We start from the raw sequence: 12781 nt of genomic DNA, 5'->3' as shown, positions 1-12781 counted from the left end.
CATCCATCCATCCATCCATCCATCCATCCATCCATCCATCCATCCATCCATCCATCCATCCATCCATCCATCCATCCATCCATCCATCCATCCATCCATCCATCCATCCATCCATCCATCCATCCATCCATCCATCCATCCACTAATTGCAGAGCAGAAATCAGAATTCTGTACAGAAATCATACAGCAATTACAATCTTGTCCCCCCCCCCCCCTAAAATCTGCAAGCATCCAGATGGCATTCATATATGCTTATACTTAAAATGGTAACACTTGGAATAACTGACAATCAGTTATTGTATAGCATTAATCTAGTAACTGGCTAATATACCAATACAAAACAACACATGTTCATACTGTCAAACTTTGGCCATCCAAAAATCTCCATGAAGCTTCTGCTTGAATGCAGTAATCAAGATGGGTTTTTTTGACATGGATGGATTTGCCTTAGCTGTGCCAGCTGTTTGCCTATTATTATCATTATTATTATTTAGGTCTGAGCCTCCCCTTCCTTGTATCCTGCAGGATTTGGGATTTAGAATATTAGGCTTTTCCTTCAAACAACAAGGCAGGGAAACAGCACAGAAATGCAGTAATCCTAAACGGTGGCCAGAACATTTATACTGCTGTTCAAGGGTGTTTTTGTAACTGTCACTCGGCAAGGATTCATTAAATTGTCAAAAGTGACAGTAAAATGACTTTTACATGGTTACAGAAAAATCTATTTTAAATAACTAACTATTAACTATTCATCAAAGAATCCTAAAAAAATTATCAGTTTCCTCAAAAATATTAAGCAGCACAACTGTGATAATAAACGGTGATAATATCTGAAAATAATAAGAAATGATTATTGAGCACCAAATCAGCATATTAGGATTTCTGACACAGAAGACTGCTGAAAATTCAGCTTTGCCATCGCAGGAATAGAAAAGAGTTATATTCAATTGTAATTTGTAATAATAAATGCGCAAAGTATTGTTTCAATTGTAAACTGAATTAAATTAATTCTACATTCTGAGTCCTGACGTGTTTAGCATATGTTTTTCTCAGCCTAGAAAAACATGACAGGCCTGGGCTTTGATCTCCCGAGCTTTCCCTGTGTGCTGCTTTAGCGCAAGACTTCAGTCACACTGATTTCCTATCGAGTGAATTTGCTTTAATGGTTTCTCACAGAGTATGCATAGCCATTCCTAACTATGAAGTTTAGACAACATAAACAGCCATCTCACTGCAGGGCATTTATATTTAAATTGCCTCTTTTTCTTAGAAACCGTACATTTTGAGAATCAAAGCTGTTGTAAAGCCGGGTGTGATGATCCAGCAGGTGGTCCATCACTACAAGTGGAACTGGTATATATACGACGTGGGGTGCTGAAAACTCAGGGGGAGCTGTCCATTGCTTGGTGCTGAAATGAATGCTGGTGCTGAAATGGTTGGCAACACTCTGTGCTCCTCCACAGGGTTTGAACGCTGACATCCTTTTGAAACAAGTAACAAGATTTGAGAAGAAATGGAAAGATAATGCTTGTGTTTATGTTGTGCTCTTAGATATGGCCTGCAAATGCATAGCTTAATTTCTTTCCTAGACCTAGTGTGAGCTGCCTGACTGCCTACATAGGCAGCATCTTAACTAAAATGAAACGCCATAAGTGACTAAATGCACTACATAGGCCGAGCACCATACAAATAGGGCTCGGAATAATAGTCTAGGTTCAATGAAGACTGCTGGAAATTGAGCTTTGCCATCACAGGAATAAATTACAGGAACTGTCACAGTGCATTCTGGGATTTTTTTTTTCTCCAGTGCATTCGGGAGTCTGCCTTGATGTCTTAAAATATAGGCAGCCTACTAGACTTTTGTAGCAGCGCGATAGAATCATACACAGGATTTAACTTATGCATGTGAGGGGGAGGGGACGTGCCATGATCCTTAAATGCTCTCTCGCTTTGTCTACGCACTCATTCGCTCTCTCTCTCTTTCTGTGTTAATCTCAGTCCTGTCTGCACAAGAGCTTGTGTCAACAGGGGATTAAAGGGTACAGACATGTCCGCCAAGCAGAAACATGCACTAAAGATAAAGCCACCAATGCAAACAATCATAGAAAATCGCATCTTATGGGTCATTCTACAAAATGGGGGATATTTGCGTCCTTCACATAAATATATGTAAAAAATAACACTATAGTTGATGTCAGCTTTTACTGAGTTTTTTTCTGGATGCTTTCTTATCAACTTCTCCTTGATGTATTAGCAAATAAGCAAGTTTTTATAGGAATTTAACTTTTTATTGGAATTCCACTTTCTTTGTATATATATATATATATATATATATATATATATATATATATATATATATATATATATATATATATATATATATATATATATATATATATATATATATATATATATATATTATATTAATTGTAAAATATATATATATAAATTAATTGTAATATATCTATCTATCTATCTATATATATATATATATATATATATATATATATATATATATATATATATATATATATATATATATATATATATATATATATATATATATATATATATATATATATATATATATATATATATATTACAATGAATTTATAAATATATATATATATATATATTTTACAATGAATTTATATATATATATATATGTATGTATATATATTTTTGCATTTATTTGCAACCTTGCATTTATACTGTTACAGTAAAAACAGTAATATTGTATTTTTTTTTACAATTATTACAATATTATTATATATAAAATATTATTGTAATAATATTTTACAATTAATTAATATATATATATATATATATATATATATATATATATATATATATATATATATATATATATATATATATATATATATATATAATATATATATATAAATTAATTGTAATATATCTATCTATCTATATATATATATATATATATATATATATATATATATTACAATGAATTTATAAATATATATATATATATATTTTACAATGAATTTATATATATATATATATATATATATATATATATATATATATATATATATATATATATATATATATATATATATATATATATATATTATATTAATTGTAAAATATATATATATAAATTAATTGTAATATATCTATCTATATATATATATATATATATATATATATATATATATATATATATATATATATATATATATATATATATATATATATATATATATATATATATATATATATATATATATATATATATATATATATATATATATATATATATATATATATATATATTACAATGAATTTATAAATATATATATATATATTTTACAATGAATTTATATATATATATATATATATATATATATAAAATTCCAGTCTTCAGTTACAGGACTACAGAAATGATTTTAATATTCTGATTTGAATCTCGAGACTATAATTATTATCAATGCTTTTTTTGTTATCTTTTCAGAATTCTTTGAATGAAAAAGTACAAAAGAACAGCATTTATTTGAAATATAAATCTTTTGTTTCATCTTAAATATCTTTACTGTCACTTTTGACAAATGTTATGAGTTATATCATTCATATATCATTCATATATGTGTTTGTGTGTGTGTGTGTGGTATATATTACCTATTTTCTTTTTCTATTTTTCTAAAAGACTTGAAGCTGTGCATCAACTCGTTATATTTGATTATATCCTAATACATATGAAAATATATTAAATTGACTCGAGTTGGCACAGTGCAATTTTTTATCAGTTAAAAAATGATTTGTCCAATAGATTGTTTCAGATCGTACATAAAATACTTTAAAATTCACCTTATAAACTGGAAAAGGCGCCCATTTCATAGAATGACCCTTAAAACTAAAGCAGATAGTCTCTCTTTTCAACCATTTTGCGAGACAGAATCAGAGCTGCACAAAGAGAGATCACGAGGGGATGGTGTGCTTGCGCCTTTGCAGTATCACACATAACCATTATCTCTGAATTTCAGTGGATTGTAGTTTTCACTGCTCCCACTTGTATTGATAGTCTGTAAAAGGCACTTCCCTTGACACCTACTTGCATCACAGCCGTACCTTTGCTTAGAATATATGCTGTTCTCAAGCTGCAGCAGATATGGCCGCCTGTGGTTGACCTTCACCGCGTCTAGAACGGCACAGCCTGGCGAGGGGGTGGGTGAGGGGATTACACCAAAAAAAAAAAAAAAAATGGGGGTTGAGAAAAAGGATTGGAGCTGGGAGATGGGAAGAAAAATAGGCGAGATGCTTCAAAGAGGAAATGAAGAAGGGAAGAAAGCCGAGTAGAGGGAGAGGAATAGAAATCTAGAGGGAGGGAGGCATGAATGTAAAGAGAGGAGTGGGAAGTGTAGGAACAGGTTCAATGGGTTCATTACTCTTCCATAAGCCAACATGCATAACACAGTTGGAGGATAATGCTGCCGGCTCTTATGCCTCCATTAGAACACCATTGTCTTATCGCTGAATGTACGAACATTTGCATAACATACTATCTAAAGGTTACAACGAGTGCAGAAATTGTACATTTGTGCTTTCCTTTGCTGTGGCAGTACTTTTTTTATACTGCTATTCTGTTCTATATCTTTATCCATGTATTTTATAGGGAATTGCATGGTTTATATTGAATTGTGACGATCATTTGACCATGTCACACATAAAATAAAATGCAAAATACAGTTCCTGTTCTATTTATTTTATTTTATGTTTGTTGGTTAATTGGACTAAAATTAATGTTTGGTTTTGTTATGTTATGTTGTGTGTGTGTAAGCCAGTGTTATTTTAGTTTTTACTTTCATTTAGTTATTATTAATATTTTGAATTAGCTTTTATTTTAAAAAAATATTTAAAGTTTAGTTACATTTTTAGTCATTTTATGTGCTTTTTTTCATTGTAATATATATATATATATTTTTTTTTTTAAATTGCTATTTAGATATAATTATTATTTTTTTGTTGTTTTAAGTTAGGGTCCGAGCATTGATTGCTCCATTTATTCGTTTGTATTTATTTCCAGTTAATAAATTTAGTGCTTCAACTTACCATTAAAGGTTACAACGAGTGCAGAAATTGTACATTTGTGCTTTCTTTTTCTGTGGCAGTCATTTGTTTATACTGCTATTCTGTTCCATATCTATATCCATGTATTTTATAGGGAATTGCATGGTTTATATTGAATTGTGACAATGATCATTTGACCATGTCACACATAAAATATATAGATTAATTTTTTTAATTTAAAAATAATAACAATTATTTATTTAATTTAATTTCTTAAAGCTTTATTATTCAATTAACAAGAATGTTTTTAATAGTTTTCGTTTTAGTAAACAATCATAATCCTGGTTTGAGTTAATCCATGGCATTAGTTCTCAGACAACAAAAGAGTTTTAATGCCTTTCAACTTGGTTCTATGTTTAATTTAGGGTATATGCAGGGCCGTCATCAGAGAGGGACAACTGGGAACATTGCGATGAGCCAGCCCGCTAAATGCATTTGTACAATGTCGAGTGTATGGGCGTGAATTGAAGCGACGGCCCTGGGTGTATGGGCAATGACACGGCTTTGGTTTTCCATATCTCAGCTCTGATAATGTTACTACCCCTCTGTCGTCTTGCCTGGTAATGAAAATAACCCCACAGGTTAGTCCTTTATTACTTTTTTAATATCAAAGCAATATAGATTTACTGGAGATAACGTAGAGGAAGGCCCCCCATAAGACTGAAGCAGAGATTATTAAGCAGACTTCTTTGGTAATAAATTAATGATTGGAGATATGGAATTAGGACCTCGGTTTTTCAGGTTTGGGGTTCTAGTCACGGCTGTTTCATGTTCCCTGATTCATTTGCAACATGCTTCTCATAGTCTGAAAATAGCTATAGGCAATACTATGAACCCTGTTTTTGGAAGTGTATTCATGTCCTGAAATACATGCAGTAAAATAACAAAATTGTGAACTATTATTACAATTTAAAAGAACTGTTTTTATCAACTTTTTAAATATTTTTCATTATTATAAATATTGTAAATATTGCCTCGTTTTTTAGTGGAAACCAAAATAGAATTTTCTGGATTAGTTGAAAAATATATTTTTTATTTAACATTGAAAAAAGTCTTCACTATCACGTGTTTTGATCAGTTTAATATGTCCTTGCTTAATAAAATCAAAGCATCTTACTGACCCCAAACTGAACATATTGTATTCCAAAACTATAAACATGTTTCTGAAAGAAATCTTGTCTGCTCACCAAGGCTGTATTTATTTGATTAAACATACAGTAAAAACAGTAATATTGAGAAATATTATTGCAATTTAAAACAACTTTTTAAAATAACAGTTTTCTGTTTTAATGTTTTAAAATGTAATATAATTCTATGATGATAAAGCAGAATTTTCAGTCATTACTCCAGTCTTCAGTGTCACATGATCCTTCAGAAATAAGCTGATTTGCTACTCAAGAAACATTCATTATTAATATCGATGTTGAAAACAGTTTTGCTGCTTAACATTTTTCTCTTTTTTTGTGGAAACCATGATATACTACCATTCAAAGGTTTGGGATAAGTTATATATATTCATATATATATATATATAGTTGTCATATACATCAGACAGTACAGACATTTATATTGTTACAAAAGATTTCTATTTCAAATAAATGTTGTTGTCAACATTGATAAAAATAAGAACCATTATTAATAATTGAGCACCAATAATAATAGATCGTAATTAAGCACAAAGTCAGCATTTTACTATGATTTCTGAAGGATCATGTGAAATTGAAGACTGGAGTAATGCTGCTGAAAATTCAACTTTGACATAACAGAAATAACAGAAAACAGCTATTTTTAAAGTGTAATAATATTTTACAATATTACTGTTTTACTGTATTTTTTATCAACAGTCAAATACAGCATTAGTGAGCTTAAGAGACTTTTTTTTAAAGACATTAAAATAAATCGTACAGACCCCGACGTGCTAAAATGGCGCTTAACTGCATTCATATCAAATCATTGTACTTTTTTAGTGCAAACACAACCTAACACTTAGAACCCATCTGCAAGATAGGGAATTGTGCCATGCAAATTGTTTCACAATCACACAGATTTTGTGTTTGTGTGTCATTGCCTTTAGCATAAAACAATGCAGAATGCGAGTGGGGGGGAAAACGCTATCCGCTGGTGCAGTGAAACTTAAATGGCTTCTGTTGGATAATACACCTTGCAGTTTTACTCAGAGCTTTGTTGTTTTAAAGACGTCGGAAAAGAAAAGACATCAGCAATTCTCACTTTCATCTCATTCTGCCCCACTTCTTGTCTTACTTTTCGATTGCTACTAATGGCTGTGCTGTTGTTTAAATCCAGCCTTAAAGAGAGCATAATCATCAGGTTGAGTACGTAATGTATTGTGCTTGTGTTTGTTTGATGCTCCTCTGTGCTTCTCCTCCATGCTTGCTAACCCGCAATGAGTCATTTCAAAGCAGTTTCTTGCTTTTACGAGTCCTTGTAGACGAAGCTCTCCTTCTCTTAGAGGTTTTTCATGGCTTTCTCCTTTAGGTTGCATTTCTTTTTCAGCTTATTGAAAAGCACCCAGCAGATGTAATGAGCACAGGTAGATCGACTGCCCTTGTACTTTTATGACAGGGTCAAAAGACACATAAAGTTAATCAATATGGAGGACTGACCCTACCGCTGGAGACGCGACAAGTCAAGCCAAGATCAGTGACCCTCAATGACCTCACTGGAATGGCCACCTCTGTTAGCCAGAGGGTGTATGTGTGTGTGTGTGTGTGTCTGCACTGTGACCCTTCTGTAATGATGTTTACACAGTCACCTCTGCTCTTCTTCCTCACGCAGGTAAAACAGGACACGCAGAGGTGGTTCGTGTGGTCTATGAGCCTGAGAAAATCAACTTTGCACAGTTGCTCAAGGTATTCTGGGAGAGCCACAATCCCACACAAGGTAACATTTCATTCTGTCACAAAATAATACCTTAAAGGGATAGTTTGCTTTTCAAAAATAAAAATTCTGTCTTCAGAAGAATATGACTGTATGACTTTCTTTCTTATGTGGAACACAAAAGTTTTGCAGAATGTTTTTGCAGGTTTCAGTGAACCTGAAATAGGGAGATGTTGAGCTCCAAAAAGCAAGTCCTCTAAGGTGTTATGATAGCTTTGTGTGAGAATTTAAAGAAATCTTAAAACACTTTTTGGGGAAATTATTGAACGTACAAATATAAAAATGGCCCCAAAAGTATGAGAAAATATAGATACACATTTTCAATAGGATTTACTTTTTACAGTATTAGAATTATCTAGAGTATATTAACTGTATTTTTGGCTATTTTTATGTATTCCTTTTTGGATACTGAATGGATTTAAAATGTTGTGTAGTCTGTTCCTCACATATAGCAATTTAATGGCATCAGAACACTTTAAATATAGACAGTGAGTCGCATAGACAACTTTTTTGATACTTTATTTATTTTGTTATTTTGGGAGCTCAAAAGCCTCTGTCTATATTGACTTTTATTGGTTGGAAAAGAGCAGCCAAGACATGGGGTTCCTTTTGTGTTCTACAGAAGAAAAAAAGTCTGACAGGGTTTGAACAACATGAGGGTGAGTAGACAGACTTTCATTTTGGGGTGAATTATCTCTTTAATATTATAATTAGTTAATTGGACCTGTCCCAGATGGAACGCTTTGAGTCCACACCATAGACTGTAAAAAAAGATGGATGACGCCCCCTTCACTATCTTATATTGTAGAAAAGTGAAGCCGCCAATGTCCGAATATGGCGCTGACATCTTGCGCTGATTTGGGACTTGCGTGTGCACACCTCGAGACCTGAGTCTGCGCATTATGCTGCGTTCACACCAAACGCGAATAGAGTGTCAAAATCGCGTCTACCGCGTCTAGTTGGACGCTTGAACCATTTGAATCCATTCACGCGTCTACAGCGAATTGGACGTGCATTCAAGGCACTACAGGAGAAATATGTCATAAAACATCACTCTGCCTCTTTTCATTTTCATTAAAAATATATATTAAGCATGAATAGCCACACAAATGTGGTCAAGGCAACGCACTACCTACACTTATCTTCACTGCATGTATATTTAAATATCCTAAAAAATAAAGTTATGAAACTTCTCTTTGCCCTCAGTCAAAACGATTTGGCTGACAACAAATGATAGATTCATGAGAGCAAAGATCGCCCGTTAGATCCACACAAGACGAACCACTACAGGACATCAGAGCCAGCGGCAAACATCAGATGACCAGCTGAGGAAAGGCTGCTCCCGCCGGGGTTAATGAGCCCGGTGATCGCTTGGATCTCACAACTCCAAAAACGCAAGGCTATTTTTTTTTAAATAGGCGCTGTCTTTATAAATAGACCACAGATTTGAGCTTTAAACAACTACATTCTCACCTGAAAAAGTCTTAAAACCTCATTTTGTGACACAATAGTAGTATTTTTGTAATTATGCAGGGTTTCTCATCACGTCACTTTACCACGTGACAGCAGCGAGCAGGCTCCTGATTGGTTAACGCGGCGCGAATTGACACCAAGTAAAACATTTTCAACTCGGGCGTCAGACGCGAATTCGCTTCAAACGCGTGAATGCACAAAAGCACCACTCGCGTGTAACACGCATATCGCGCAAGACGCTCAATTCGCGTCATTCGCACGAACTGGACGCACGAATGAGGCGGAATCGCGTCCATCGCGCCGTGCGAAATGCATCTATCGAGTCACAGGACCTCCAGACGCACGTCAACACGCCTTTCCATTGACATAACTTTGAAATCACTCGCTCCTGACGCTCTATTCGCGTTTGGTGTGTAGCAGAGCCATGATATTAAAACCCCGCCCACACTCCCGCAGTATCTGTTAGTACAGTTGACTGCAGAACAACTCATTATGTCGGTGTGAAACAAACAGTTATGGAAATGTGGAAATTAAAGCTAAAGCTCCACCCCCCCCCCCCCCCCCCCCAAAGTCAGTTGGTGCCTCAGTGACAACTTCGCTCAGAGAAGCTGTCAATCACAGTTGTCAATCATGACATTAGCGTGATAAAAACTTCCTAAAATGACAGAATAGTGTCAAAACATGGAGGGGTGGGGTTTATGAACTATACTAGGACCAACCACCTGGGGGCGATCGAGATGCTTTGGCTTCACTTTTCAGGACTCGTGCGGCACCCTTGGTCCACACTTTCATGACGTAATGCCGCTTTGACTGTCGGTAAAAGCCTGCTGTGGGCTTGGCAAAAGTGTGCATCGAGGGTACATATCGGCTGCAAAGCACCTCACGAGCACCCTACTGAAACCTAAAATGACAAAGGGACACCCTACGGTCTCGTGGACTTAACGGACAGTCGAACGTGGTGGCCATTTTAAGTCCACGAGACCAAAAGTGCACATGAAGTGTGCCATTTGGGACAGGGCAATTATTAGTTGAAACCCAGTAAAGTACACAGTAATTTTTCTTTAGCACAGTGTTAAATTCAAGAAAAGCCCAAAAATCCATTTAAAAACCTGTAAAAAGGGCAGCTCTTTAACTTAATACAGTCTGAAGTTCTAATAGTGTGAGAGGTACGAGCGGCCCATCATGAATTCACAAAGAAGAGAGGCAACAGTTTGAGTGGCTGCAATCATGACCAGAGGATTCAGATCAGAGATTAAAGCGTCTTGGCCATCCAATCACATTCAGACTCATCGAGATGGCCTGTATAATGTCCTGATTGTGTCTGTGGTGATGACTAACACTCGTCTCATTCTTATACTTATATATGTTCACACTGATTTCATGGTTTTGCTTATCTTGAACCTCTGTTTTAAAAAACATAACAATCTTGCTAAAAAAAAAAACCTTAAAGAAGCACTTTAAGAAAAAATAGGTTTACAGCTATGACAGACTCCAGTCATAGTCACAGTAAAGTTTCTTCAGCATAGTTAATGCCCTCTTTCCATCCAACAAAAATATCTGTTCAGTACACAGCTGTAGAATCAGCTATAAATCTATGAAGTCATATCTGGATCAAGAACAGAAAGAACAGCTTTAATTAAAAATTGCACTCTTCCCAAGATTTCATATCTGGTTGATTGGGAGTTTGTTTCCCAAGAGACTAAAGTACTAATAGATGCTAAATTTGGACCCACAGAAGATGTACTGCATGATTACATCAGGGTTACATGACTTACTTTAGTTCTCAGGGGTCTACAATTAACAGAAATGAGTCTTTTTTTTTTTAAGATTTATTTTTGGCAAGTTTTTTTGCCTTTATTGTGACAGCAAAGTATAGAGAGGATAGGAGCTAGGACTCAAACCTGGGAGCTGGGACTCAAACCTGGGAAGTGCAATATGTCGGCACGCTGCCTACAAGGCTATCGGTGCTGACCATATATGAGTAGTTCACCCAAAAATAAATGTTGACATTTCAAAACAATTTACAATGTACATTTGTGTTGTGAACAGATCCTCAGTCCCCTTGTTTTTAGCACTGACATATCACTGCCTTTTCTTTGATAGGAATGCGCCAGGGCAACGATGTTGGAACGACCTACCGGTCAACTATCTACGCATACACACAGGAACAACTCGCCCAGGCATTGCGTTCCAAGGACGAATATCAGAAGGTATCCCTCTACCACCTTCTCCTATTTCTCCCCTCCATATATGAAGACCCCACAAACAACCCTTTGGGTGATCTGGTGATTTGGGTTTGTGGATGAGTTAGGCTTCAGGATCCAGATTTGACATTGGAAAAGTGGCAACATTGTCCTTGAAAATCAGTTTTTCTGTCTTGAAAATATTATTAACTCTTCAATTGTATATAATAATAATAGTTTATTACATGCATATTAATTATATTTTTAATATATTATATATACATATTATATATAACTATATATAACATTAAAAATATATATATACTTGGGTTTTATTTTATTTTTTATTATTATGTATAATATATTTTTTAATAGAACACATTTTAATATATAATTTTATACACATTTATTATATATTTGATCATATTTGTTTAATACAAAATAAGATAATAAAAACGATATACATATTTATTTAATTAAATATTTTATTATAATTATGACTATTTTTAGTTATTTGTTGTTAAGTATTGGAACATTAATATGTGATAGTGTTAATTTCTTCACTTTCACGTGGCAGTTTAAGGCAACCGACTTTACTGTATTTTCCTGCTGTCCACAACCCTATCAGAACAGACCTGCTGTGACCCGGGTCTGGAGAACCACTGCTATAGAAAACAAAAGCTGCTTGTATCGATGTAGCCTCATCTAATGGAATGTTAACATCCTGGTCCCCAAGTGGATGGTAAGGAGGGACAGGTGTTGAGGATTACATCCCTCAACGGTTCTTGCTCTGTTTGATAACCTGTGAATCCATAGCAGATGAAACAGGTTTTCTGCAAAGCAGGGAAGTATAATCTTACACATGAAATAGTAATTCTCTTTGTCTTGTAGACAGCTTGAAAAAAGGAGACTTTAAATCCGTGCATGAGGAGGTTCAAAGCCTTTCGGCGTTGAGTGCGAATGCTGCCATCTGCATAATGCATATATTTTTCTCTAATTGCAGAACGGCTCTGTAGTCGAGCCGAAAATTGAGGTTTCTTGGTCTCGGTGGTGCAATGCATTACAAACCTGCATGTGGTTCACGCTACAACCCCACCCTTTCCGTCGAAGCGAAGCCTGTTGGAACAATGGAA

At 34.4% G+C, this 12781-nt stretch overlaps 1 protein-coding gene across 1 annotated transcript in view; it reads left to right on the top strand.

The window, feature by feature from the left end:
- The window catches only part of msraa (methionine sulfoxide reductase Aa), a 102437-nt gene that overhangs the window by 60080 nt on the left and 29576 nt on the right, over positions 1 to 12781 (top strand). The window contains exons 4-5 of the mRNA XM_079830712.1: positions 7891 to 7995; positions 11569 to 11675. Coding sequence (XP_079686838.1) covers positions 7891 to 7995; positions 11569 to 11675 — 212 coding nt within the window. The remainder of the gene's footprint in view (positions 1 to 7890; positions 7996 to 11568; positions 11676 to 12781) is intronic.

Source organism: Gobio gobio (genome assembly GCF_949357685.1).
Source record: "Gobio gobio genome assembly, chromosome: 12".
Classification (NCBI taxonomy): Eukaryota; Metazoa; Chordata; class Actinopteri; order Cypriniformes; family Gobionidae; genus Gobio; species Gobio gobio.
This window is presented reverse-complemented; position numbering and strand designations above follow the sequence as displayed.